The 27,127-nt window shown below is 40.0% G+C and overlaps 1 protein-coding gene across 1 annotated transcript in view; it reads right to left on the bottom strand.

The window, feature by feature from the left end:
- Positions 1-27,127, bottom strand: part of TULP4 (tubby like protein 4) — a 127,556-nt gene that overhangs the window by 14,129 nt on the left and 86,300 nt on the right. The window contains exons 4-8 of the mRNA XM_009882349.1: positions 18,934-19,114; positions 16,227-16,361; positions 12,408-12,574; positions 2,771-2,995; positions 319-553 (exon numbers count right to left, since the gene is read on the bottom strand). Of these exons, the coding sequence (XP_009880651.1) occupies positions 319-553; positions 2,771-2,995; positions 12,408-12,574; positions 16,227-16,361; positions 18,934-19,114 (943 nt within the window). The remainder of the gene's footprint in view (positions 1-318; positions 554-2,770; positions 2,996-12,407; positions 12,575-16,226; positions 16,362-18,933; positions 19,115-27,127) is intronic.

A 27,127-nucleotide genomic window follows, 5' to 3' on the forward strand; every position in this document is an offset into this window, starting at 1 on the left:
CAAACTCAGGTGAACACGATTCAGAGGGGTGAATAGCATTCCATCAACTTCAAAATTGAGACCAAAGAATGCTTTGTGCTAATTGGCAATCTATTCCCCGCTATTCAAAATACAAGAAGTTCCCTTTTGTAAAACAGAAGACAGCATGGTATAATTTCAGAGGCTTGAGCCTAGGTCATGCTGAAGATTATTTTTTTCCATCAGAAAAAAAGTCAGATGCCACCTTCCATGTTGCATATATAGATTTTCTTTAACTCTTGAGGATTTAATATCTATAGTCTAAATCGGCTTTTATACAGAGCAACAATTTGGTTCTACCTGCTTTTCCATCCGTTTTAGGATCCATGATGACAAACTCTGGCCGCAACTTGCTGATACGACGTCCTTTTAAGATAGGCACCAGTCCTCCAAGGTATTCCAGGTACAGAGTATAACACGGACCACCAACCTCTGGGTCATCTTCTGTCCGCTTCATCGTGCAGTGAAGACGTTCGTTACCAGCTGTTGGGTAGCTGACAAAATCTCTCATATTGTTTGGGTCTGGGATAGGAGGCTTAATTAAATGAAGGAAGGAAAGAGAAAGTTTCCCATAGGTTATTGTTTGGGTTTTTTTCGGTGGTGACTTAATCGTAACACAACTAACTGAATTTGAATCCAGCTCTAACTTGGCAGGTCAAAGTTAGTACAGGCTACCGTGTGAGTTATGCAGGACCCACACACAAGACAGAGTGGCTGTGTGTTTTTATTTAGATCAAAAGCAGTTGTACACAGAAAAGTAAAATTAGTTAGATCAAAGAGGAAGGTTGGACCTGCGGTTAGAGTACTGAATCAAAAAACAAACCTGTATTCAAGTCCCAGCTCTACCACAGACTTCTCTTTTAACTTGGGTAATGTGGTCAAGTCTAAGCCTCAGAGTATCTTGACTCTTCTTGGCCCCCCAAGTGAACTTGGCTACTCAGGTTCCCATTCCTGGTTGGTATTGGTACATGCTATGCTACTATGATACAGTGCTGTCAGCTCTGAAAGAAGCTTGTACATCTTATATCACTTCCAAGCACATGACCCATCTTTCATAAGGGCCTATTTGTGTGCAATGTGGAGAAATATGAGCAGAAAGCTCAGGATGGGTTACTTTGCCCCGCTTCCAGCACACTATCTTAATCCATGAAGAGTCCTAAAGCAGTTGGACTGCTTTTGTCTAGGACAATATAGCCTATATGACACAAATACTATTAATGTGTATAAGTCAACACAGTTTCTTTCAAAATGAAAATACAAGGGAAAAAAAAGGGAAAAAGGAATGTCCTTAACCTGGTGAGATGGATATGGCCTGAAGAGAGATCTATCATGTAGTCCTCAAGCTGGAGGGGGAAGAAGAATGTATGCAGGTAAGAGGGTGCCTTCCCAGGCACTGGAGGCATGGCTGACAGTATAGGTGGGAGTATGTGGCTGGGGGGAGAGCCAGGGGAACAAAGCAGTGCTAAGGAGGCTCCAGAAACACCCATGAAACAGCAGGGGAATGTGGCTTCCAGGAACCCTGCTTCAGCCTCTCAGCTATGCAGCCCCGCAACTGCTTCCCACCCCAGCGACCCTTCTAGGAGGTGACAGAAGGGTTGTTGGCAGTGGCATGCCCCTGTACTGCCTCTGGCCCTCTGATCCCAGTCATGGCTCCCAGCACTGCTACAGCCAACTGCTGCCTTCATCCCATCCCATCCCCTGCCCTAACAAGCCAAGCTCTACAGAGCTGCAGGGGTGGCTCTGGGACAACATAGAAAGGATCCTGGGCAGAAGTAGGCGTGCTAGAAAGAGCCGAGACCCACTGGTCTGTTTAATGTTCTGCATCTTTGGAGATAGAGGAGTTATGGTTACAGCAAGACATTTATTCTTCTGTGGCAAATAAAATGTTCCACAGCAGCACAAATTGCCCTGATTAGCAGTATACAAATGGAACTGTGCTGAATCATTATTTTATAGGCATAATTTGTTCTCATTTAAGCTGGGCCAACTCCACTGATTTCAAATTAGTTATTCCAGCTTGGCATTGTTTTAACAAGGACCTGAAACTGGCTCAAGAGAATGGTGTAACACAGACACAAAAAATATGTAACAGAAAAATATATGTCTGAATATAGGGCATTTACCAGCTAATGCTCTGGTTTATAGGCTGTGACAAAAAGTTTGGAAATCCTGAGATGTGACCAAGGGCAAAACCATGAAACAAAGGGGTTGAGCAGATGGCGCTGCTTGTGGTACAGGAAAAGGCATAATATCTGGTTCATTTTCCCATAGCACTGTCAGAGCAGTAAGGTTAGCAGAAGTCACTGTCAGTAGAAATATTTGGGCAGCCACAGGTCTTAAGTATAACTTTCCTGGCAATATAACAACTAACGTTACAAGCAGGGAGGCAACAGTTTTACCAATGTGAATCTCTTGTATAACCGTGACACAGTATTATCATCAGCATAAGCTTCTTCAGAAGTCTTTGTAAGTCAACAGCATATTTTACCCTTGGGATGTCCTTGGAAAGGCCGTCCCCATAGAATAATACAGATCAGCATGTGTGAGCCCCCCTTTCAGATTTTAATAGGCACCAAATGGATCAGTGGGTTCTTGAAGAGGACAGGAATGACGCTTAATCAAGCTTTTAAAATGGTAATTATGGTAATTATAATATCTTATAATTTATCCATTGTCACTTAGAAGCAGCATGGAAGGGAGGAAGTCAAGTAACCCATTCCTCTTCCTCACACACACGTTTCTTTCCTTTTACCTTGATTGTTGGTGTGAAGGCAGTGGTGAGGTACGAGCAGAGCCGAGGGGGCAGGGTCAGTTTGCTGATATCCTTGTCATCCCGCAGACAGCTAGCGATGGTCTGCTGGCACAGCAGCTGCAGACTGGAGACCCTGTGCTCGACTCTGACAACATATAATGCAGGTCCAGAAGCCATGAGCAGGCGCGAATCCCTGTGACCCCAACAGATCGAGATGATGGGACGCTGCACGGAGAGGAAGAGGATACAACTTTAAAAGAGCATACACTTTCTCCAAGATAGTTGAACAGTAAGTGATCACATGAATTCAGCACCGATCATGTTACCCTAAGGCTTCCAAGAACTTAAACGCTATTGCCCGCAAGGGAGAAGAATGTGAACATCTGAAATTATCGGTAACAGTGGTTGATGTTTATACAGTGCTTTTTCCTCACAAGGCTTAAAGCTCTTTACACAGGGTATGGTCTACCAAATTCATTACCTAGGTAGGATCAGTGACTTTAAAGTCACACAGTGTTACATCACATCTTTTGATCCCCTATCCAGACGATCTCTTCTGTCATCTAATCAATCCTCATCCACTAGTAACGGCTCACATCTTACAATGGAGAAGTTAAATTATATGCCCAGAGACACTTAGTAAACTAGTGGATAAAACCCAACTGGCTTTGTTGTCTTGCACTGGGTCTTCTGCTGCACAGTGTCTCTTTTGAACTATTCCCAAAGAAACTGAGCAGTGAAAGAGCACCAGGAACAAAATGGAGAATGGCCCTTTGTCTTCTGCTTGTCTACATGCAGAAATGTCTAAATTCATGACAGTAAACCCAGAAAGAATTGGGGGTGACTGGTACTAAGTGTCAGAATGAGGAGCAGAGTAACAATAAACAAACGCTGCTTTGGACATTATTCCCTGCTGCACGAACATCAAAAGTTCACGTGAGAACACTGAGTTGTGCTTGCAAGGAGCTCTCTGAACTCTCTTCCTAAGCCCCATCTTTTTCATGTAAAGCACCCGTCTGTTGTGACCTCTTATAGCCCCAGCACTATTACTTTTGCTCTTCATGATCCTTAGCTGCATCCACCTGCCATTTCTTGCTTTCTGTGTTACAAAGCATCCGTATCTGCACATGTACAAACACTGTATGGAATTTCAATCCCATAGCTGCTATCTCTACACAAATAAACAACACAGAGTAAAGAAGAAACTCTCATGCCATGAAGAGTACTGTGCAGCAAGCTGTAATCAGTGAACTACAAAAGGTTTACTCCTTCCTGTGAAGGAGCCCCTTCTTTTCACAATCCGTGACACTCAAAAGTTTAAGCAAACATGTTTTTCATCTAAATTATGAACTGTATTTACTGAAAGGTCAGTGTCTCTTTGGAATATCTTTGCTCTTCACAGGATGCACCAAACTAGAATTAACTATACAGAAGACAAGGGTCAAGGCACTATCAGTAGTAATTTTTATCCACTCCTCTCTAGTAATATGGTACCCAGATACCTGGGTTAGATCAGCCCAGAAGTTACTAATCTAGGCTGGGAAAAAAAGCTTTCCCTTCAGTTACGAACTCAAGATGCTTAAAGGTGAGAAACTGGGACAAGATGTTTTTATGTAAATGATACAAAGCAGAATGCAACTGCACAGCACTGTATCAATGTCTATCATCAAGATAAAAGGTTGGACAAAACAACTTTTTCAGAGAAAAGATTTTCCCTACTATGTCATCTTATCCTAGATTTAAATTTCAAGGAAAATACTGGTTTTAAAGTGGGAGGAATGAAGAAGCTTCATTTTCATCACATCTAGGCAACACCACACACGCACACACACACACACTTCCACGGAGGCAAAAACCTTCAGGCTGACTGATATGCAAATGGAAAGCAGCAACATATGAACCTTGTGATTTTCACAGTAATTGCTAAAGGCATTTTGTAGTGGAGAACTTAAAAAGAATTGAGAAATCCTTTGTGTACCATCAGTAATTATTACATGGCTTGTCATAACCATAATCTGTGGGACAAAGCCTTAAATCTGATGAAAGAGCACATAAAGTATCCCTTACTGATTGGTATTTTCATGATTTGAGAGTGTGGCTCAGCCCTCATACTGTCTCGCAGTAATGAGACAGTTCAAGCTGCTTGCAAAATAAATGCAATCGAAAAGGCACTGACACAGGTTAGGTACCTGCCACATCTACTATACGACGGCCTGAGAAAGGCGCCAATAGAAGTGACCCTGATTACCCCAAGGGCTGAATTCCAGCATGGGCAGAACTATCTACCTGATCATTACTACGGGATCCAAACTGCATCCTTCTGTTCACCTTGCATCAACTCAAGCTTACCTATAAATACAGTGAAGGAACAAACAAGTATGTGACTTAGCACACAAATCTTTATTTATTAGATCGAGTTTAATGCCGGAAGAGAAGTCTAATATCCCAGCTATCATAATCCAATACAGCACACCCAGATAGCCCTACCATGAAGTCTACTATTGCAGCTATTATAACCCAATATATCACACCCAGATAGGCCTCTGTTCATCCAAATAGAGTCAAATGAAACCAATTCTCTCCTCAGGGTACCACTGCATGCAGAGAACAGTAAAAATGCAGACAGCACCAGTGCAAGGACCTTTGCAATCTTAAATGTATTCCCAAGCTTTGGAACGCTGGGTGGGACCTCTGGCGCGATGGAGCTGGGGAAGAGCAAAAAGTCAGAAGTCGAAAGACATTGCCTCGTTGCATGATTTCACCACAGTTTCCCAACAGGCAACCACAGTTCAGCCATCTTTTAAACTTCGGAATATCTGATTCCCTTATATTCTGTTTACGTATTTTTATGTAAACAGTATGTGAGTGGGCGCATGTTTAAATACATGCATACACACACAATGCCTACAAGTGTTGTATTGTTTGTAAATAATGACATTTCTGCTCCTACATTTGTACATTTAGTCTCCCCACACACCTCCCATGTTTCAATCTTAGTATTTTCAATCTCATCAAAGAGCGCATGTACCATACTGGTTTGTCTTTGCTAACTGATTCACCAGACACGCTTTGCCTTCCTTTTTTACGGAATGGTCAGTGCCCCAGTACTCCTCAAGCCTAATATCCAGCTACACCTCATTTACAGTGAAGGGCTAAGATTTAAGATAAGGTTCAGGGAAAATTAGCCTGTCATTACAGGCGTGGAGAAATAAAAGATCACCCAAATGCCAGATCTGACCTGACCTTTAAATGTACTGCTCCAATAATATTTTTCAATAACTATGCTCCCCACTCTTTTCCTTGAAGGACAAGGGATATGAATCAATTACTGCAGCAAGTCAGTTATGAGCTGGCTACAGCTTTCCTTCCAAACTTTGCTGAGAAAAAACAATTGAACTCCAACATCCACAGAATCACAGAATGGTTAGGGTTGGAAGTAACCTCTGGAGATCATCTAGTCCAACCCCCCCGCCAGAGCAGGGTCATCTACAACAGGTTGCACAGGACAAAAATATTGCAGAAGTATTGCTCCTCATAAAGCATCCACTTATTTGCATTGTTGTAGCAAAAAGAGGAAGGACAAAGGTTGTTGATAGCCATATTGTACCTGTTAGAAAATGAACAAGCAGATTCTATCACAGAAGAATTTCATTTTCCATGTGTGCATACTTGTTTTTTTTTCTTCTCAGAACAAGGAAAAGCAGCTACAAATATAACATCTAATGATAATTTCTAGTCTCACTTTGCATATAAAAAATCCCATCAGGTTTTGAAAAATTTCAGCACAAACTGTAAATACTTGAATGAATTCCAGGGTTTAAATACAAACATGTAGGAAAAAAAAAAATCCTGGAACACCCCTTGAACTTTTACATGTAGACAGGATTAGCTCTATGACAATTATACATTAGAAACAACAAAAAAATGAGATGTTTTATCAGGAGAAATATTGCCTGAAAACACATCTCAAAAAGTGGCCAAAATGGGTCTTTTGCCATTTTTTTCAGAGTGGGCTTGAAAGTCAGCTACATCTACTCAAATCTGTACCCCCAGCTGGGATGCTGACTCCCCTTAGAAAAGCACGTGAGAGTGGATATTCCTGCTCAAGCTCTGTGGTTGCTTCTTATAAGTCACTCATCTCTCTCTCTTACAGAAGAGCACATAATTTATATACCTTTCATCCCTTGTATGCTGTTCAGTCAATGAAAGCACTGTTCAAGCTGATTCTTGCTGCCTGCCTTGAGCTCAGAAATCCTGAGCGATGGGGCCTGCCGGCCGCTTGCACTAATCCCTTGTCTGCTGGCACTGGAAGTCCCACTGGTAATGAAATAAAAATGCTATTCCAGGGCAAAAAGCCCAGCAACAAGCAGGGTTTTCTCAGGAGAAAGAACCCAACTGCAAAGTAGTATCTAGTGAAGGGTATGTGTAAGTAAAACTCCAACATACATTGCCTGCTTTCTCTCACTTTAGACTGCTCATGTGGAGACACGCACTTTTCCCTCTGCTTTTTTCAGAGAGAATCTGGAAGGTGCAATGGCTGCAGTGCCCACCTGGCTCTTGTGAACTGTGTGTGCACATCTCCGTACTGCCACAGCATTCGTGGAGGGCTGCTGGAAAGTAATGTCACTTCTTCATTCTTCTGTTCCCCATATTTACAGTGGGAATAATATCAACTAGTAAGAATTGATGGTGATAAAAGCAATAAAGACTATGATGTGGTCAGAAATTACACTGCTGTGACCTTATATGATTTTTCATGTAGCAAATTCTCATTTGATTTGCAGATGTTTCTTATATCCTCTGTTTCTACAGTAATGTTTTTTTAAGATTTCAATACAATGATGAAATTCCATTTTAGCAGAATGAGTCTTTGCTTAGACAAGTGTCTCCATTTTTCAGTCCTGATCACAATCCACTTCTGCAGCAGTCAGAGATGGTCGTATGGCCTATACGGAAAATATCAAGGTCCTTATTGATATCCCAAAGAATGTTTCACCAGGTAGTTCTAAACTGTTGCTCGTTTCTCTTTCTGTAAGAAAATAAACTCTTCTTAAAGCTTTGTTCTCATCCGATAATAACTAAATAGGATTAATTTCAGGTGATATAAACGAAAGGCCACGGTAACTCGGAAGCAACAAACCTGAACAGTGTATGTGAAATAAACAAAGACAAAGTAAACAAGGTCAGCTTAGCTGGGTAACATAAAAGGTAGCCTCTTCTCTCAAAGCCCTTTGATCTGAATTTACCCTAAAACTGCACCCTCCTCCTCAGGCCTTCGTAAAATAGCTTTTACACAACTACCAGGTTTCTGCAGGATCACATCGTCTTAAATCTATCCATTCAGATGCTGGCACATTTCCAGCAGAGAAGCAGCCCGTGAGATGCTGTGAAAGCTGTTGCTGACAGCAGCAGGTTCAGAGCAAGTGGGTCTTCTCAAAGATTCCGGCAAACCTCTCCCATAAAGATTTAGCCTTTGGTACACCACTTTATATTAGGGTTTTAAAATATTATACTGATAAAAAAGCAATTACAGTTTTTCTGCATCTAATCTTGTTGCCTATACAACTGATTCTGGAACATGAGGGGCTCAGTTCACTCTTACCCTTCTTCTTCATTGCACTTAAGGTTTAAACTGTTCTTACAACAGTTACACAGTGGTATAAAATCATAGGACAACGTAAATTTGCTGTAGGATTATAGGCGTACAGATGAGATCAGCATCAGTGTTTCTAGATCCATGTTCTTCTTCCTCTAGTCCTCTCTGGGACATATAAAAAGGAAAATCATAAAAAGCAAATAAGGAACCAAAATATAAGCCACAACTTTGAACGATTAGACAGAAAAATTTCACAGGTCTGTGTAAGTTGGCAGTTAGGTAATTTTGAAGTGATCCTGTAGAAGACTCCTCTTTTTAAAGTTCAACTGGGGAGATGTGAAGCAGCTGTATCCAGTCAGAAGCAACAGCAGGTATCGCTAGTTGATATTATAAAGACCTGTCTGCACATCAGACAGGAAATTCTGAAGTGACAGAACAGGGTTGCAGCTTTTCCAGTAAACAATTTTAGCAAGACTGTAAAGCAGTCTTGAATGAGTTGATTCATCTCATCCCTGCTTGATGCCAGGGAAAGGTTGTGAGGATTTAACAAATAATGGAAGAAATTAACATTCTTCCAGTAAAAAATTATGACCAGCAGGGCAGCCTGCTGTTGTAATCACATTTTTAAATGTTGAAAAAGCAGGACCATGAAAAAACTGCCAGCTAAAACAACTGGGCGTATTTTTGGTACATCAGGTTGGTGTTCACGTAGATGAGGGCTAGTGTAGTAACAGCTAAGTTTTACAAAAAATGGTAGTATATTTTTGAATAATTATCAACTGATCAACAGCCTTTAAGATATGCTCTTTATATGAAATAAATAACCAGTATCAACTGTTTGGAGTCACAGCCTGGACCCAGTTTTCACAGAACTGCTTCCAATAAGATAAAAGTCTGGTGTGACTTTCTGAAGTCCCTTCTGAAATTTTTTCATCACTCTTTCGAGGTTCAAAACAGTTAGATCCTGTGTGGCAGAAGTTCAAGATTTGCCCAACCCTTATTTCAGCTCTTTCCACTATATTCTGCAAATATATTCTTGCAGCACATCAGGGTGGCAGGCTGAAGCCCCAGAGCAGGGAATGAGAGACTGTTACACTGTGCTAACTGTACCACTCTGTTTATGAATGTTATTTTTCATGCAAAGGTACTGCGTTCATTTGGATTTAGACAGAGGATGCCAAAACCATACTAAAGCTGGAGGAGAAGGTGGCGTATAAAACACCCTGAAGGGATCCATGACAACAGTCATCATCAAGATGAGTAACCCGCAGTACCCAGATCTATTCCACCTTGGGGTTTGCAGGGATTTTATGTTAGGTAACATTCCAAGCAAGTTGTATATAAACCCTACATCAGTTTTAGACTGAGTTTTGTTATAAGCAGTAAAATCTCTTCTTTCCTGAATATCCTACCAAAGACACTCAGGGCAGGCAAACCACAGAAACAAAGACAGTTCAGTATATCTTACTGATAAAATTTTCAGATGTCTGCTTTATCAAAGAACTGGAACAGAGGACCACATGGAAAATCAGTTTTGCACCTGTAATCCACTATTTTCTATGTTCATCGTTGCTTTACTTTTTTGACCTTTATCTTTGGAACAAGGCTTACTTAGAATAAATGTGCTTTTCCAGTCACGCAATTGCTTGCTTCAGAAGAAACAGTTTTAGCAGAAGAGTTCGAGATGAGGAAGTTCTTTTCTTTTCTCCAATTCTTTTCTTCAATAATCAGTATTTTATAAAATCCCATTAGAAGGCTGACTGTCATAGTACAGAAAACTAATGAAGTTCCTCTGATGAATTTGTCATCAGACAAATTACTGGGACCACTGACTCACTCTGTCATCTTTGCATATACACCTTGGGAGCAGAGGCACGGAACAACAAAAGTTACTAGCAATTTTTTTGCAACAGCAGTTTTTACCTGGTTTCAATAGTAAACCAAACACTTAGCAATGTTCTAGCATACCTGTCACTTAGCTGGTAATACCGTTAGGCCAGCATTCAAATACATAGAAGCATAAAGTCCACATGAGCAGATACAGGTGTCCTTCTGAAAGACCCCTCATTTCCTCCTGCAGCTGAGTAAATAGGAATTTAAATGCACTAAATAAAGAGAATAAACACTAACTAATGAGAGAAGAGCAGTGGCTCTGATTTTAGGCAGGTTTATGCACACAGCTTTTTAATAAACATAAATACATCAGTTTGAATGTTATTTTTACCCTGGCTTCCTAAGGAAATGAGACTCCATGATTGTGTTATTACTTGGCAGTTGCCACCCCCCCCCGCCTCCTTCACTTCCAACCTGAAGCTGTTGTATTTTTATCTGAAGTTGACAAAGGGGGAAGAAATCTCCAAGATGTTAAAATGCTGCAATTTCAGTGAAAATTAGCAGCTGGAAAGAGCAGAGAGCCTCATGTTAGTATTTTCACTATGAGAAATATGGCAGTATGAACTTGGCAGTTACCTGTTCTGCATGACCTGTCAGTTGTCCTATAAGTACTTATATAATGGCAGAATAATTAGCCCTCATGTCAGCCACAATATGTGCTTTCTCCCAGCTGATTAAGCAGAGGAGAAAGAAGAGCTGAAAATATGAAAATAAGTGGATGGGACACAGGGAGAGCTAGAGGAAACAAAGGTGTTTGAGGTGATTGGGAACAAAGTTGGTGAGAGAGCAGCAAGAGATGAGCCTGCACACGGGCACACTTTAAGGCAACCTGACCCCATCAGTTCCACTGCTCAAATCACAGCTTGATTTCACAACTCGACACCAGTGTGTTACACTGGTCAACTGCTAACGTGGACACACAGTATTCTGGTACTGAAGTAACAGAACGAGGTTTGGTTTTTACCTGGTCTGGGAATAAGCAACACTGGTATAAATATGTTTTCTCCAGAATCGATCCAGAGAAGAAAGGGCTGTGCTGCTTTGCTGAAAGGGCTATGTTTAAGACATAAAGCTGTGTGTACGGGTAAGTCCTTTAGACACCTAAATCAGCATTAGACGTCACTGTACGTATTTAGGTTGGCTTTAGAGAACATTATTTTATACATTACAAAACTAAAGAATTCTATCTAAATTAGAGTGCTACCGTTAATAAGCACAGGTTAATGCTAAATATAAGCAAACACAAAAGCTTAGCAGCTGGTTTACTACGTCATCCTTTTGTATCCATCCCAGATCAGGGTACTGAAAAAGAAATGATAATAAATGGTATCATCATTAATCATAAGTGAATATATATATATATAGCATTTTCCTCCACTTTCAGATTTCAAAGCTATTATAAATTAACTAAGTTTCACCAGTAACAGTCAGAAATCAGAACGGAGTCAGCCCTATTCTGCAGAAAATGAAATACACTGTAGAGTGACATTCAGCTGTGTTCTGAAATATCAGCGAAGACCTATGAAGCATGTTGTGCTCCTAAGCAGCACACAGACGATGTGTTGACATTTACTTGTCAACTAACCCGACCGAGGTTACAGTGAAAGTCTGTACAGAAGGTGGGAACAGAAACAAGACTTTCTGATTCATCCTTCTCCATCTGATGCCATAAAAAGTAGAACATTGCATCAGACCCACTGATTGTATCTTAGAAAATTACAGCAATAACAAAGAGAGAATAATCTTGTGGTTATGACATTGGACTTGGAATATTTTTGTCCAGTTCTTGGCTATGCTACAAAGTTGAGCAAGTTACTCAGTTTTTTCTCCTCAGTCAGTTATTCATAAAACAACAGAATTTCCTTTTCCTATCTTGTCTGTTCATGGCCCAACAATTTTGGGAAACAGACTGTTTCTCATATGTTTGCACAATACCTAATGCAGTGGGCCTTAGAATCAGATGCACTCTTGGATGTCTATCTTAATGCAAACAGTAATTATTTATAGTGCACTTTTATCTATATTGTATTTCATAATGTGTTCAGGACATTTTGTAAACCTTTTCACATTGCAGGTCTATACCAAAGAGCTGATGTGGGAAAAGCATGGCAGCAAAGCATTGAGAACTGACTTAAAAATACCTCCTACCTGTACAGGTGTCTCCAGAGTGTAGATATGTTCTCCACGCACATTGTAGAACTTGACAAGTGCGCTTTTCAACAGGGAACCATTGGTGAGGTCAACTAGCTGGCTTTGCTTCTCCATGCCTGCTACTGCAAGTAGGTCTCCTTGTGTACACCACTGTACCACCACATCTGAAATTGCAAAAGACAGTTTGCAATAATCACTGATCAGAATCAGTACGAACAGCGACTCCAGATGCTGCAAAGTGATTCGAACAGCTAAATCGTGCTCTCAAAAGTTACTTAAGAACTTAGAAAACTAAATCCTTTCATCGAAATAATAGCAAATATGCTGCATCTGCACTTCTGAGAATGAGTCTTTGGTTTTTATTTTGTAAATTGCAAAAAATATGTAAAACCCATTCTTTTTTCTCTATGGTGGTTACTCCTAAGTACAAGAATTTATTAGAGATATTAAAACTTATGTGGCAGATCCTATGCACATCTTTGGGGTAAATAACTGGAATTAAGCTAATACGCAGATAAATAACCTCAGTGACTAAGAGAGCAGCAGTAGAGAGCAGAGTATTTGTCTGGAAAGGCCTACAGAGCAAAAAAGCAGCATATTTGGCAATGCCTCATGTTCTCACTGCTGTGAATATAACTTTTGGTATCACTCAACCTAGAGTTATATTTTGGTATAACACCAAACTAGAAAGACTTTGGGATATTTGTCCATAAATACAGATGGCCTCCATGTCATAGGTTTTCTTTTGACACATGACTTGTGAAAATCTACTCATCTGTCTATCAGGAGATTGCCAGAAACACACAGGGACTGCTTAGTCTCTCATATACGTGGATATGAATACACATATCAGTTACTTCTCCTTCAGGCACCTCACGATGAGTAACGCCCACAGCTTAATTTGGGGATGCTAATTTCAAACCCTTATATCCTTCAGCTCTTTGTCACACTGCAACAAGAGCACTAAACCAGTATTTTGTGTTTCTGCTTGTGTTCTGGAGGCAGATTTGCATGTGCAAGGAATACTGAGCTAGTCTTTAAACCTTTTTACTCTTGAACCGGAGGTGAAAGGCAGCTATTTTGTGCTGAGACAAAGTGAAGGTAAAGACAAAACTTTTGTGCTCTGGGATGCTCAGTCTGCCAAGAACCTTTTGAAGACATTTGTGGGCGAGAAGCTGTCTTCAAATGAAGAAGCAGGAGAGAAATAGGAGTTGGCAGGAAGGATCTCAAAATTGTTTCAAGTTGTCAACTTGTCATTTTTAGGGACTTTTATGTGCAATTTAAAATGGGTTTGTATTATTTCAACTTTCTGATATTTCTCGTGGGAATTATGCTTCTGTACATATCAGAGGCAAGACACATGTTCCTCAAGATAATTTTTCCACAGCCAGGTATTATACGTCTCTTTTTTCCTCTAAGTCCTCAGCCCTGTAGGTAATCCACAAGGGGTTTTATTCATCTTTCTCAGAGAGTATAATGACAGGCAGATTAGAAATCAACGATGCAAGCTGATCAACTCCACTTTTGGTAACCGGTCTAACTACACTATTACCAAAGTGAATAAACAGTCTTCTTTGGATAAATGTCTTCAGGTAAAACTTTCAGTCGATCCCCATACCAAGAGGAAGAGGAGTGATTACTGTGTCCAGCAGCTTTCCCTCTCTCTCTCAAAACTCCTAGAATTAGGCTGCTGCAAAGGCAGCAAAGGTCTGGGTGTGGGCTACAGCATCCCCACGGCACAGTGTGTCTCTACAGCATGCTTGCACTGCCAACAGGGTCTTCAACGATTATCGAACCTTGACATAAAATAGCTTAACTGATAACTAGGTCTCAGCGCAAGCACCGAGATTAGAAATCAGATGGAGGCCTCATCTAAGGTAACAGTCTGCAAGTGAATCAGTGGATCAGAGTCATCACACTACTTGCCAGTCACTACAGGCATGTGAATACTCCCAGTAAAATGACAGCCATGCAAAGCCAGTAGGACAGCAAAAATATACTCGTGATGCTTGAAATAGTGTTATAGTTGCCTGCTTTAAAAACACATTGAGTAGCCTACAGCAGCCCCTAAAGACAAAGGCATCTGCTGCAGAGACCACAAAGCAATACTTGCAGATTTCAGACAGACACACATGAATTAAGACTCACACACAATACTGAAGACCATCCACTCTCAGCAGAATACCAAGTGGCTGGAGAGGATGGAGATCTTGAACTGGGTGGTTTTGCACATTCTTGCATGTGATAACAACCAGTAAAATTACAGTCACTTGAAAAAAAATTGATAAGAAGGTGCAGAAAATGTTTACATCTGCGTGACAGCTATATGCAAAATCCTTTCCACAGTACAACGTGTACCTTCAAAACAACAGTGATATCCCAATCACCTTTCTCTCTCTGTCTCATGCACACTCCCAGTCCAGCAAGATGTTGCACATTCTTCTTCTACTGATGTCAATGATGTTTACAATCATAAAAAATATTTCTACTGTATCTTGTACATTAATATTTTGCTAGAGGAGGGCAATGTAATTAAAGGATCTTTTTTCCATTAGTGAAAGTCAATGGGGAAAGAGAAACAGGACAGACATCCTCAGAAAGACAGAGCCCTGCAACTCCAAACAGAGAATAAGATGGAGTTTGTTTCTCCTACTGTTTCCAGCTGAAAGCTAGACTAGATGACAAATCAAGACAAGACTAATTCCTATCCTATTTACTGTAACTCTGTAGAGATGCTGGGAACACCCCTTCGTGGAGGGGGGTGTTTAGAGCTGCTCTAAATTGGTTCCAGTTTCCCAGACTTCAGACCTCCTTTCAGCTGAAGAAGTTTGCTGGACCACAGAGTTGCCCCAGGATGCTTCATTTGGCCAGCCATACGCTTCTTGTGTTGGCACAGACAGAAACAGGAGTGGAAAAGAAACCTCAAAGGTGATTTTTTAACCTGCTAAGACTACCCCATGTAGTGGATCAACCAAATACTATTGGGCTGGTGTTAGGGCAACTTTTCACCAAAAATGTCCCACTGTTACAGAACAGTTAAGAGTCTGCTCCAACAGCTTAATTTATTTTTTAAAAATCTAATATAAAACTAATTTATCTGTGGAGATGCAAAAGAATCAATGGAACCTATATTTAAGTATGTGCTTATGTGCCACAGGGAATTAAAACTCCTCTCCAGGCAAAGCACTGTAAATTGTACTGAGTGTTGGCAAACGAAGGGACTTTTTTGATAGGTAAGAACAGTAAAAATTTCAGTGTGAACTGAAGATTTTACATGGAATACTGATCCTATAAACATTCGTGCACATCACTTAGCAAGATGCATAGTAATTAACCAGTGGAATTTTCCTTCTCTCAGAATAACTTGTCTCGATAATTAATAGTTCTAGCAAGTTTTCAAAATTTGTGGGAGTCAAAGCAGCATTGCGATTCATACCTGGTTACCATAAGCATGGGAGCAGACCTTGTGAATTAAAGATGCAAAGGAAGTGTTATGTAGCAGAGGCATTCACACTAAGCAGCATAAACATATTAGCACATTCAGCTGAAAAAGAGCAAACAGATCAATTTGCTCTACAAAACTGCCATAAAAACATGATCTCGAAAATGGAAACATTTTTTCAAACACAAAAATTCCATCAGCCAAGTGCTGCTCTTCCACCAGCAGGTGTCACTGCTGGAAATGGCAACAACGGTGTTCGCGCGCTTCTGGATCCGGAGAGACAACCGCAAAAACATAACCTATACACACACATATCATTAAACATACAAGAATAACAGAGCATAGGAAGGGAGTGAAATGGCGTCCTTTTCTACCTTTCAACCCTGAGCGGATGATAGTAGGAGACAAGTCGTCATAATTGTTCATTAAGCTGATGTCTCCCGACGTGAAGCTGACAGTAAGTAGCGGCTTGGTGTTCTGCACCAGGACTGGATACGCAGCTGGTCCATCTGCAAAAACAAGGCTCTGGAGTGAGCAAAAGGCAAGCAACCAGAAGTATTTACACCCAGGCTGAAATACACTGTACTTCAGCCTACCACCATCAGGAGTGGTTCCAAGCCTCAAACTCCACCTGCTTATGTCTGCAATGTCTATAGGCAAAAGCAAAGCAGCTTTAGCTAGTTAGTTTGCCTGCTTTTGTGAAACCCCAATGTTTTTACTTCGTGATTTTTTACTGCAGTATATCCAAAGCGATTTATGCTTATGCTATTATGTTATACAGTGGTGGTTTTCCGTCTTCCTCCATTGTCAACTCCCCAAAGTGTCCCCAGGTTGAAAACCAGTGCTTTGGAAGGCTTCCTTGGGACCCAAGTTGAAAACCAGTGTTACAAGCAGTATAATCACATTAAAAGCTTTTTATTAGATACACCTTCTGCTTGGGCAAGTGCTGAGGACTCCTCCTGAAGTCACAGAGACATTGTAAGAACTCCTAAGAGAACATACTGACCTTTCACAAATTACTGTATTCTAAATGTTCAGAGCTAGGCAGCAGCATGAAAAGTTACCTGCCATCCTGTATAGCAGGATCCAAAGCACTCAAAGGTAGAGGTGAGCCCAAATGGAACACTTGGCTTTAAAAACCATTTCTGCAAAGTCTCTGCTCCTCTGGACTTGTTTTTCAGCATTCACTGAAATTCCCTCGCTCAAACACTTCATGACCAACACTACCATCTGTAGCATTCGCTGTTTAACTTTTTGTTTACAATTTCTGACAGGAGATGCTGCTCGCCCCTGATAAAGTGCTTCTCAAGGCCCAGCCCGCATCTTTTCAGTCAACAAAAATGGCAGAGCCAGTTAAGAGTGGTATTGCTTCCCAAACTTGTAAAAAAGCTAATCAGAAAGCATTTTGGAGAAAGATGTCTAGTAATTAGCATCTCTGTGTGTATATAATTTAATAAGAAAAACTCATCAAACTTCCAGTCCTTCCTACACATCTGTGTGAGTCAAAGGTTTGTCACCTTTGAGAGGTTTATGCTGCATCTGCTCTAAAGAAAACACATCATGTTTGGGTAATCATTAAAATAGGCTTGTAGGCTCGTAATGAGTCCACCCACCCACTGATTGACTCATAAACAGCTAGTGCATTCGGATCATTTAAGTTCTCATCTGTGTACTCTGCAACTTCACCATCCTCTGACTGGAATCTCAGTATTTAAAAAAAAAAAACCAAACGTGAAAAAAAACCGAAAAAAACAATTTAATGTTGTTCTCCATCTTGCTTTAGAAGCTTGCTAGGAAATGTGAAGTTTGTTTCTTTTCTCCTAAGGTAAGAAATCTCCCCCAGTACCAAAAGTGAGATATGAAAGCCAAAAGAAAACTGAGTTTTAAAAGATGCTAACATCTTACCAGATGATCACATTCTCTTCTATCATTATTTGTTAAATATATATGCTTATTATGTTGACATATACACACAATTCTGGAAAAGGTAGATTTTTTGACTGAATCCAAATTAGAGTTAAAACTGCAAGAGTTCTCAATTCATTGGTTCAGTTGATCTGAGATGCAAATTCAGAATTATTTCTAGCTATAATGTTTTTAAATTTTTCATTGTACAATCACTGCTATATTAATTTACTTCTTAATTTAGTTCAGACTTTATACACTGGAATACAGAAGCAGCTTACCTAGATCTTATAGACTAATCAACAGCATTAACAAGGAAGAAGTATTAGCATTACTTGAATAAGAAGGATACGGTTGACTGCATGGATACCTAGGCCTCCTAGGTCTTTGCTATTGATGATTTCCAAAGAGTTTAAAACCAAAGCATTTCACCCAATGAGTTGTATTTATACTTAAGGGTAGGGAAGGATTTCTTCCTGACCCTCAAACTGCCCATGTGCTCTGAAGCATAGAAATTAGTAACTCCAGACAGCTTCAGTCATTGTTCTTCTACCGTGTGAAATCACAGGAAATATTTTCCTTTTCAATCCTTCTACGGAATTTATCAAGCTCTTTATGTCAGTACTATCAAGGATGGGACTATAATGATGAGCATTACAGAATTCCTATGAAACAGAGATAAAATTAAAGATGTAGTACTTTCCTCTATGTCTAGTACTGGTATCTTTTCCACATGAATGTATATAATAACACATTAGCTTCTGTGACTGCACTCTGATTACGTCCATACATATGGACCATTGCAATACCTACATCTGCTTATGAGTGAAACCTGATATGCCCCTGTATAGTGTTTTTCACTCACCCTCACTAACCAGCTTTGTGTTTTTATCTCCTTCATGCAAACAGAGACAGAGCAGCACAGATGAGGCATGCCCTGCAGCAAGCTGTGTAGTGAGGCTGGTGGCAGAGCTGGGAATAAACCCACTCCCCTGTACCAGACCTCTGCTCCATCCCCCACGCTACCTCCACAGGAATGCACCATCTTTTGGCCTCTATCAGCTTGAAAACACAGCCATCCTATTGTTTCAGTACAGTGTGACCATTCCCTGGTGTCTGAGATATCTTCGTAAGTGTTTGCAAACCTGCAACAGAAGGACAAGAACACAGCACTACCTTGTGGTGGGGAATAGTCATCGGAGTCCGTGTCGCTCTCGCTGCTGTCCTCCACCAGGAAGCTGGGGTAGTTCCAGGACATGCTGAGGATGCCATCTGACTCGTGAAGGAGTACGTGGGCCAGCATGCGGCCATGGCAGTCCATGACAATAACCTGTCCATCAGCAGTGCCAAAAAGTACCTGAAAATAACCGAACAGCCCTCAGTCCCTCCAATGTCAGCCACTGGAGCCTCCTTCAAACGCACCTGGCAATTAACTAGCTACACTGGAAATTAATTGAAAGCAAAGCAGTCAGGGATGTGAAATGGTGCCACAACAGGACACCACAACCAAAGATATATACAAAGAATGAAGTTAAAACACCAGGGTCTAGAGGTAAATTCCTAAAATCTGTGAGCAAGTAATGTTTCATGGTGTGGTGCATTTTGTTCACTTTAATATGAGCCATTACACTTTATTTGAAGTTGGCTGTTACTACCACCAAAGTGAACTGGCAGAAGGGCTACCACAGCTTCTGCAGTATTCGTGGATTATACAAAAACTTCTAAATTCGGTGGCAGAAACCAAGGTAGGCATCAATCATAACAGTATCAAAAGGCATAGCTTACAAAAATGAGGTCCTAGCAGAGATTTCAATCAGCTTATAAGAAATAGAACGCTGAATAGAGGAGGATAGGTTATTCAGTTGATGAGCTGAGAGAAGGTGGGAGAATGTCTTCCAAAAACAGAGGCAAAACCCAGTATGATCAATCAACTGGAAGTAGATTATTATAGCCCAAGAGGAAGGGAATATATTACACATTCAGGAAGAGATGAAGAAGAGCTTCTACCCACCATTTCAAATACAAAATGGATAACGCAAGTTTTTTTCTTGCCCTTAAACTACTCCATAGCCAATGTGTGCTGACTGAATTCAGACTGACTGGAACCTACAGTTTCTTTTTTTATAAGCTTTTTCTGTCTTGAGGCTTTAAGCAAGTTAAGACCCTGCATATTTGATGAACTTTAGAAAAACATCAGGAAATAAGGATTAATAAACCCACAAAACAATAAATGCATTAGCCAAGGCTGCTGCTGCTATCGTGTAATTCCATATGAGGCAAATACATTTTAAAGCAAGTTTAAAGGCACCCATCATCTTGAAAACTAGCCAGCATTAGAAATGAAGCTAAAAGGAAGGATAAATCTTATATCTGCCCTTCAGTCTACTCCCTATTATCACTGCATGCAAATTTAAGATTCTAATAATTATATTCCCAGATCAAAAACTCATCTAGCCTTGTATCTTACCTCTAACAGTGGTCAAGTGTTTGGGGAAGGGTAAGAGAACAGGATGCTCTAAACAGGCACATCCCCTGCACACTCATGCAATTTCCAGCAAAAAATACTGCCTCTTTGATAATTGATAATTTCACTTGGTAACCTTTACCTCTTAAGAGTAAAAGGAATACAGAACAATTGTTCCCTACCTACATTCTCAACATTGGTCACCATTTTATAGACCTCTCTTATCTAATCCCTTAGTCATTTCTTTTCCAAGCTGAAGAATCGTAGCCTACTTAGGATCTCCCTGTACAGTTGTTGCTCAAAGCCTCAGACCACCCTTGTTGACCTCTGCTGTCAGAGGTCTTCCTTTCTGTCCTTCTACCTAGGTGTCGTGCCAGACTTGCAGCATTCAAACTGTGTATTATATCAGACTTACACAATAGTACTCACCTAGGAAGCAATTGTCATGGTTGCACTTTTGAAAGTTTCAGAAAAGAAGTGTGGCTTCAAAGGTCTCAGGCAAAAATAAGAAGTACTAAAATTTTTTCTATGATCACTGTGATAATCAGGAAACACCGAAGGTTGTAAACTAGAATAGCAGTTTAAGAGAGGAACTTCAGTGAAGTCATTAAAATATTAAGAAAATCAATGGAGTTGTTTCACATTATCAGAAGCAATGAAAAAAACAGTACTGGCTGCCTTAACTGTAGTCATTATATGTTACAAACAGTTTTGTGTTTAAGTTTGCTACAAGCCTCAGATTGCTATTCTTAGATATAACTGCAGGAACTCAACCTTTGTTCATCTCACACTCCCTTCTCTTGTGGTCCTTTATTCTACTCTTCTTCCGCTTGTATCATGCCATCTCCTTACACACTATTCATTATTTCAATTGTTTTTACATGCATAATCAGTGCACAGCCACTTTCACTATCTACTTTTGGAACATAGCCACCCTCTTTCAGATCTCTACAAAACAAACTTCTACAAAGCCCAAACCCTACCGATTGTCATTGCTAGCTTCTCACACCACTTTCAGCCTACTCTATAGATTAGCTTTTTACCAGTCTCCTAGGAGTTTTGTAACCGCAGAACACCCAGACAGAGGAGATTAAACGCTCTATTGTTTCTGAAAATAGCAGTATAAGAGTTTTGCCTCCTAAAACCCTGCAGAAACACTTCATAATTGAGTAAGAACAAAATGTTGGGACTCATCAGCCAGAGTTCAGTCTCATCTCAACCTAAAGCTAATTCTTTCAAGTAGCACTGCCCTCAATTCATTTAAAATTACCAAGTCCTACAGTAATTTGCAATTCAGATCAGAACAGCTGCATGTGGGCATCTTAATTCTTGCACTGGAACCTGAGAGAGCTCTTTAGCAACCTAGAAATGTCAGAGGGCACTTGTCACTTCTTTAACCAGGCTATAGGTTTCAAGGAGCAGCTTTAAGTTTCAGGGTTATTGTAGCTATACAACCTTTAAGATAGAAGCATTTATCAGGCTGATAGTCCTGCTGGCTGCACTCCTGCTGAAGCTGTAAAAATGTCTAAAGGTGTTATCGTCCATAACATTACTCAAGTTATAAATGCCACACTCAAGCTACTTATATCAGATGAATAAAACTCTCTTGACCTTCAGAAAAAAGGTTAAGCCACAGGGTATGCCTGAAGGATCCAGTGGAGAAATTAAAAGGTTGGATTTTAGCTGTCTACATTCATATTTTTCTGTTATTTGCATACCTAGGAGGTCTGAGGGAACGTTGGAAAAAAGTAATGAACAAGTTATAGTGGCTTGTTAACCCTTGAATACAAAACCTAAGTGATAATAATAGTAATTAAAAAAAAATCCCAAGTACTTATTTTGAAGTGGTTATTTGGCCCCTTGTTCTGTTCTTCTTCTCTTGTCTCATCTCCTCTCCTTTCATACTGTTCATTATTTAAACTGTTTTTACATGCATTACCACTTGTAGGATTGCATTTGTAGAATTATTCATAATCTGATAACAAAATACCTAAAATCACTCGTATGTTCGAAGTGTAAGTCAGTTACACAACATAAATACAGTATTTCTTTACAAAACATATCGAACATAAGGAACCCCACACTACAGTGAAGCTGTAGCTGATTAGAAGTTATACAAACGTGGAGCAGTCTCTAATGGTACCCTGATGCTGTACTCTTTCACGGGAAAACTGTGATAAACAGCATTATGATAATGCACACACAGTTTTCTAAGCATACCAGGGGCTGAAAGTTGGGTTCACTCCTGAAACACAAGTGTCTGATTTCTCCATGAAACCCAAGCTTGGGGTGATTCCTACTTATTATAACAAATTTGAATACCTGAAAAAACCCCTTCTCTGAAATGTGCTGACCTCTTAGCCTCTGTGGTAACTTGCGATGAGTTTTACAAGCTAGTTTTGGTAAATAAAAAGGTTTTTCATCAGTTTTTACACTATTATCCATGTAATTATCCTTCAAGATTGCAATCCCTTTAAATGCCCAAGACTTCAGAGAGTCTTCAATTTTCAGTCTGAAATGCACCAATTCCCAGAAGACACGTGGTAATCAAAAGATGGGGTATTCTGCTCTGAATTTATTTTTTCACAAAGAGGTGAATATTAGAACAGCCAAGAAGCTAAAAAATTCAGTCCAAGAGGAAGAACTTGAACCTGTTCAGTGACTTTGCTACATGTGGATCTGTTGTGCTGCACTGTTGCTATTTCCATGAGATCTGTTGTGATGCTGGAATGCGTCTAGACCAGATACAGTACTAGCACCAACTGGTTTGGCAGCACCAAGATCGACAGAGCTACAGTGGAGCAACCACAACCTGGCGCACTGAAGGTCCAGCTCAGGAGGCCCAGTACTTAGTAAATTATAGTTCTCTTACGAACAGTGATGTTATTTTTGCACAAAATATATTTTGTTGGTATTTAATTTGGTTTAATGTATGCAAACTGAATTAATCAACAGTAAGAATGCCCCAGATTTATGCTAACTTGTATACACTAGCCCAGTAGGAAAGCGGCAGATCCCACCATCTCACCACATCTGATTATAGGCAGCAGCTGAGGGAAGTCTATAAATCATAACAATTTCATTAAGTCAATGAAGCGGCACTGACTTAGATCTGCAGGGAACCTACCTACTGTCCATTCCTACCTCCTAGCCTGTCCTCATTGTTGAAGAAGCTTTCCAGAACTACAGTCACTTTGACTTTTATAATAACCGAGGATAATCCAATCCCAGAAATAATGTATTCAATGACTTGATGTATATATGAGGGGCAAAAGAAAGAATTATTCCCAATGTCTTTTTTTTTTTTTGTAGAAACCAAATAGTCAATACTTTTGCAGAAAGACATCGACAAAATAAGATGCTCCCTTCATGACATTTAGTAGCAACACTGAGGGTTTCTAACATTGCTGGTTAAACAAAACTCCCAGGAAATCTCATCAACACATTTTTGGAACACAGGCTGTCATTCTGCATCAGGGCAACAACCGTGCCTTTGACTGAAGCTCAAGTTGAAGTATTAGAAGCAGAACTTGCTGTAGATACTGCAAGCTACTAGAGATTACTTCAGCATAGCACTTTTAAAGTGAGAGATTCCATTATTGTGATCCAAGGAGGTCGGAAAAGGAACATGTGCTTTACTCATGTTGGCCCAGGATTTTTACAAGAACCTCTTTGCCTTTTTACAAAGAATGTACATCTGATAACTGAGGGAAGCAAAACAATTCACAGACTCAGTGAATTAAAACAGCATTGAAAATGGATCTAGTAAACTCCGTCCTACTATAATTTGATTACTTAAAAAACAAAATTTTCACAGAAAGACAGAACTTGCTTTGTTGGACTATGCATGGTGCATTAACAGTTTGCATTTAAATTCTTGGATACACTGAAATGTTCTGAAAATTAATGTAATCTGTTATGAAATCTCAGGCGGTGTAATCTTTACCAAGCTGTGGCTAAGTTGCCAGCTTTATGGTAACTACACTGAGCGATTTCTTGAGTTAGATCTCTTCCTGCTCCCATAGGATAGGTGGCAGGCAGAAGGACAAAGTGACCACTTTTATTTTTCCAATAAGTGACTGATCACATCAGAAAAAGGCACATTGGAAAAGGGTTAGACATGCCCTAGGAGTTGCTTACTGGGCAAGTCCAGCAAACCAAGATTTGTTGGACTTGAAATTTTTGAGCTTTCTACAGCCCTAAGTAATGCAAATAACTGTATGTAAACCGTAAATGTTGCTGTCTCACAACAGTTAATATTTTAAACAACAGTAAGTATTTTAAAATAAAATATATATATATATAGTGTGACATAAAGGCAAACCCACTGCTTCCATTTTTATAATGCAATTGACTACTTAGTCATCCCCTTTGCAGAGTGATTCCTGGTCAGTTTTTCTCTTTGCACTGCTAAGCCATCCAAACACAGTAAGTAAAACATGTATTGTTATCATTTGCTGGGGTTTCTACATCTGCCAAATCATTCATGCAGAGGACGTAGCACCAAAGCACACATGCAGGTATTTCTGCCAGGAAACCCTAAGGGGACCCTGTTTGCATTGGAACTTGTCGAGTTTTTCAGAACTAAATGCATCATTTCAGCTATTTTTTTCTAGCCATGACTTTTAATGGCACATGCAAAGACTTCTGAGAGACTAGTGAGTCAAGATCTCCATCTGGAAGAAACATCCTCTCAGACCAGTTTACAGGTGTTTTGTGATTCCATGTTCAATTTTTGCTTTAACTGGTTGCAAGGTGCGGATGTAAACCTTATTTACACATTTCTTGGGTGTTCCTAAAACCTTTTCTAAATGTATTGCAAGAAAATAGTGCTGCCCTTCAAGACTTAGAACAGAGAGGCAATTATTTCTGCTATCAGCTAAGTTACTTCATATTCAAGATCCTTCACAGTCTTTGGATGTACCAGTCAGACAGAGGGACTTGCTGCATTTCAAACCAACCTGTTCCACAACACCCTCAATTTCCTCAGACTCAGTGAGGAGTTTCTCGACAATGAAGTAGTAGCCCAGGGCAGAAATCTCACCAGCACCTTGTGACCAAGTAAACCATGAATGATCTCACAAAAACTTATGCTTCTGGTTTTTAACGTTCTCCAGGGCTGCGTTTCCAAAGTTGGGAGGATTCCTCTTCTACCGAGCCACTTTGCAAACCTTGCTCTTTCAGCATTTTGTTTTACTATTTGTCTGTCTGGTTCCTTTCCTGTTTGGCACGCTTTCCTTGCTGTGCCAATGATGCCACTAACAGTTTACCCTGGGTGCATCTGCGTTTGCAGCCACCTCATCCAATGTTGTTTCACTGACATTCCCCTTTTCAAAGTTCAGACCCGTCTTTATGCGTTTTCCTTCAGCCTCCTCCCATATCTCCCCTCAAAGGAAAAAGTCAGCACTGTACCTCAGAAATTACATTCAGCAAAAAAGCTAATAAGGCCAACCGCGTTTGCATTGTCAGAAGATGCTAAGCAGTTCAAGGAAGTCGAATTAGTTCTGTTTGCCCTGATTTAGCCATCTGGACAAACATTAGTATTCATGACAGGAACAGCCTTCACAGTTGTCACGATAACGCCATCATACTAATAGAGATAAATCTATTTTGCTGATCCAAAATTAACTGAACTATAAACTGATCAATAAACAAAACGATGGATCAACCTTCCATTTATGCAGGTAGGCTTAGTAACATAGGATATACTTGGAAAATTACTGCCTTTAAATATTTTCATTCATTAGCTTAACAAAAAAATGCCAGTCTTGCAAAGGCTGAGTTACAACATTTTGCAGTCCCTTTTGTTGTGCTGTTAGCATTTTGCAATCCTTGTGCTCTTCTTGTTTACTGTTTTTCTATCACAAAGCAGTAGACAGTGCAGCAGCCACCTCTTAGGGTACATTAAAAAGTGAAAGTTTGTTTTTTCTCAGTGTGATATTTCTGGGTTTCCTTCTTTTTACCTCAAAATGCAGAGAGAACGACAGAGAACCAAGGAGAGTGAGAAAGATGCTGTAAAATGATTTCTTGAACTGACACAAAAAGAGACGTCACCACAATTCACACACAAGCTCGGGGGGAAAGCACTAGGCTTTCTTTGACTGCCTTTATGTCTGAAAAAACTGAGAAGAGTTTTTCTTTCCATTGGACATGAGGAGTTACCAGCCCCACACGTGGATGATACACCACAAAAACATCCAGCTAACTGCATATATACACAGCAGTGAAATTCTCATTCAAGACCATTAACGCTTTCAAAAGCAGCACTGGTTTAGTTACCTACTTTCAGGCTTGTTCTTTCTCTCTCTTACATGGTCCACAGGGCCTAGATAACTATTACAAAGCCCTCAAATGAGAAGACAAAGTAAATACACTGGAGATCTTGGTGACAAATCCATTTAATAAATATTGAAATACTAAAACCTGGGGATTCAAACCACACTGGCGTTATTTCTCTCTAAAATACTATAACAAAGCTGAATGACTGTAAATGAGATACAGCCTTGCACGCCGATTCAGGAGTCAAAAATGTAAGTCGTCTCAAAACCAGGATCTCAAGCTATACAACTACTCTGGACATGTGGGGATGCAAGGAATTGCCCAGGTGAAGATAATGTTATTTGAAAGCATTCTGGCAAATCACAGAAAGACTCATTATTATATGCCCCTGTAATTACACCTGGACTAGTTCTGACTTGTGTATTTCCAGGTACACACATTTCCATATTCTTTCTCAACTCTTGAGATGTTTGTCAAGAAAGCATCCTATAACAATTAGATTTTTAAGTCAAAAGTGTTGTCCTTCTATATAATGTTTACTGAATGCCTCAGTTTACTTTAGACATACAAAGAATTGTGGGTATTTTTGAACTTATGTTAGGTTTCAAATCCCATTTGAAGTAGTAT

The sequence above is a fragment of the Charadrius vociferus genome, unplaced genomic scaffold (assembly GCF_000708025.1).
Source record: "Charadrius vociferus isolate BGI_N301 unplaced genomic scaffold, ASM70802v2 scaffold13, whole genome shotgun sequence".
NCBI lineage: Eukaryota > Metazoa > Chordata > Aves > Charadriiformes > Charadriidae > Charadrius > Charadrius vociferus.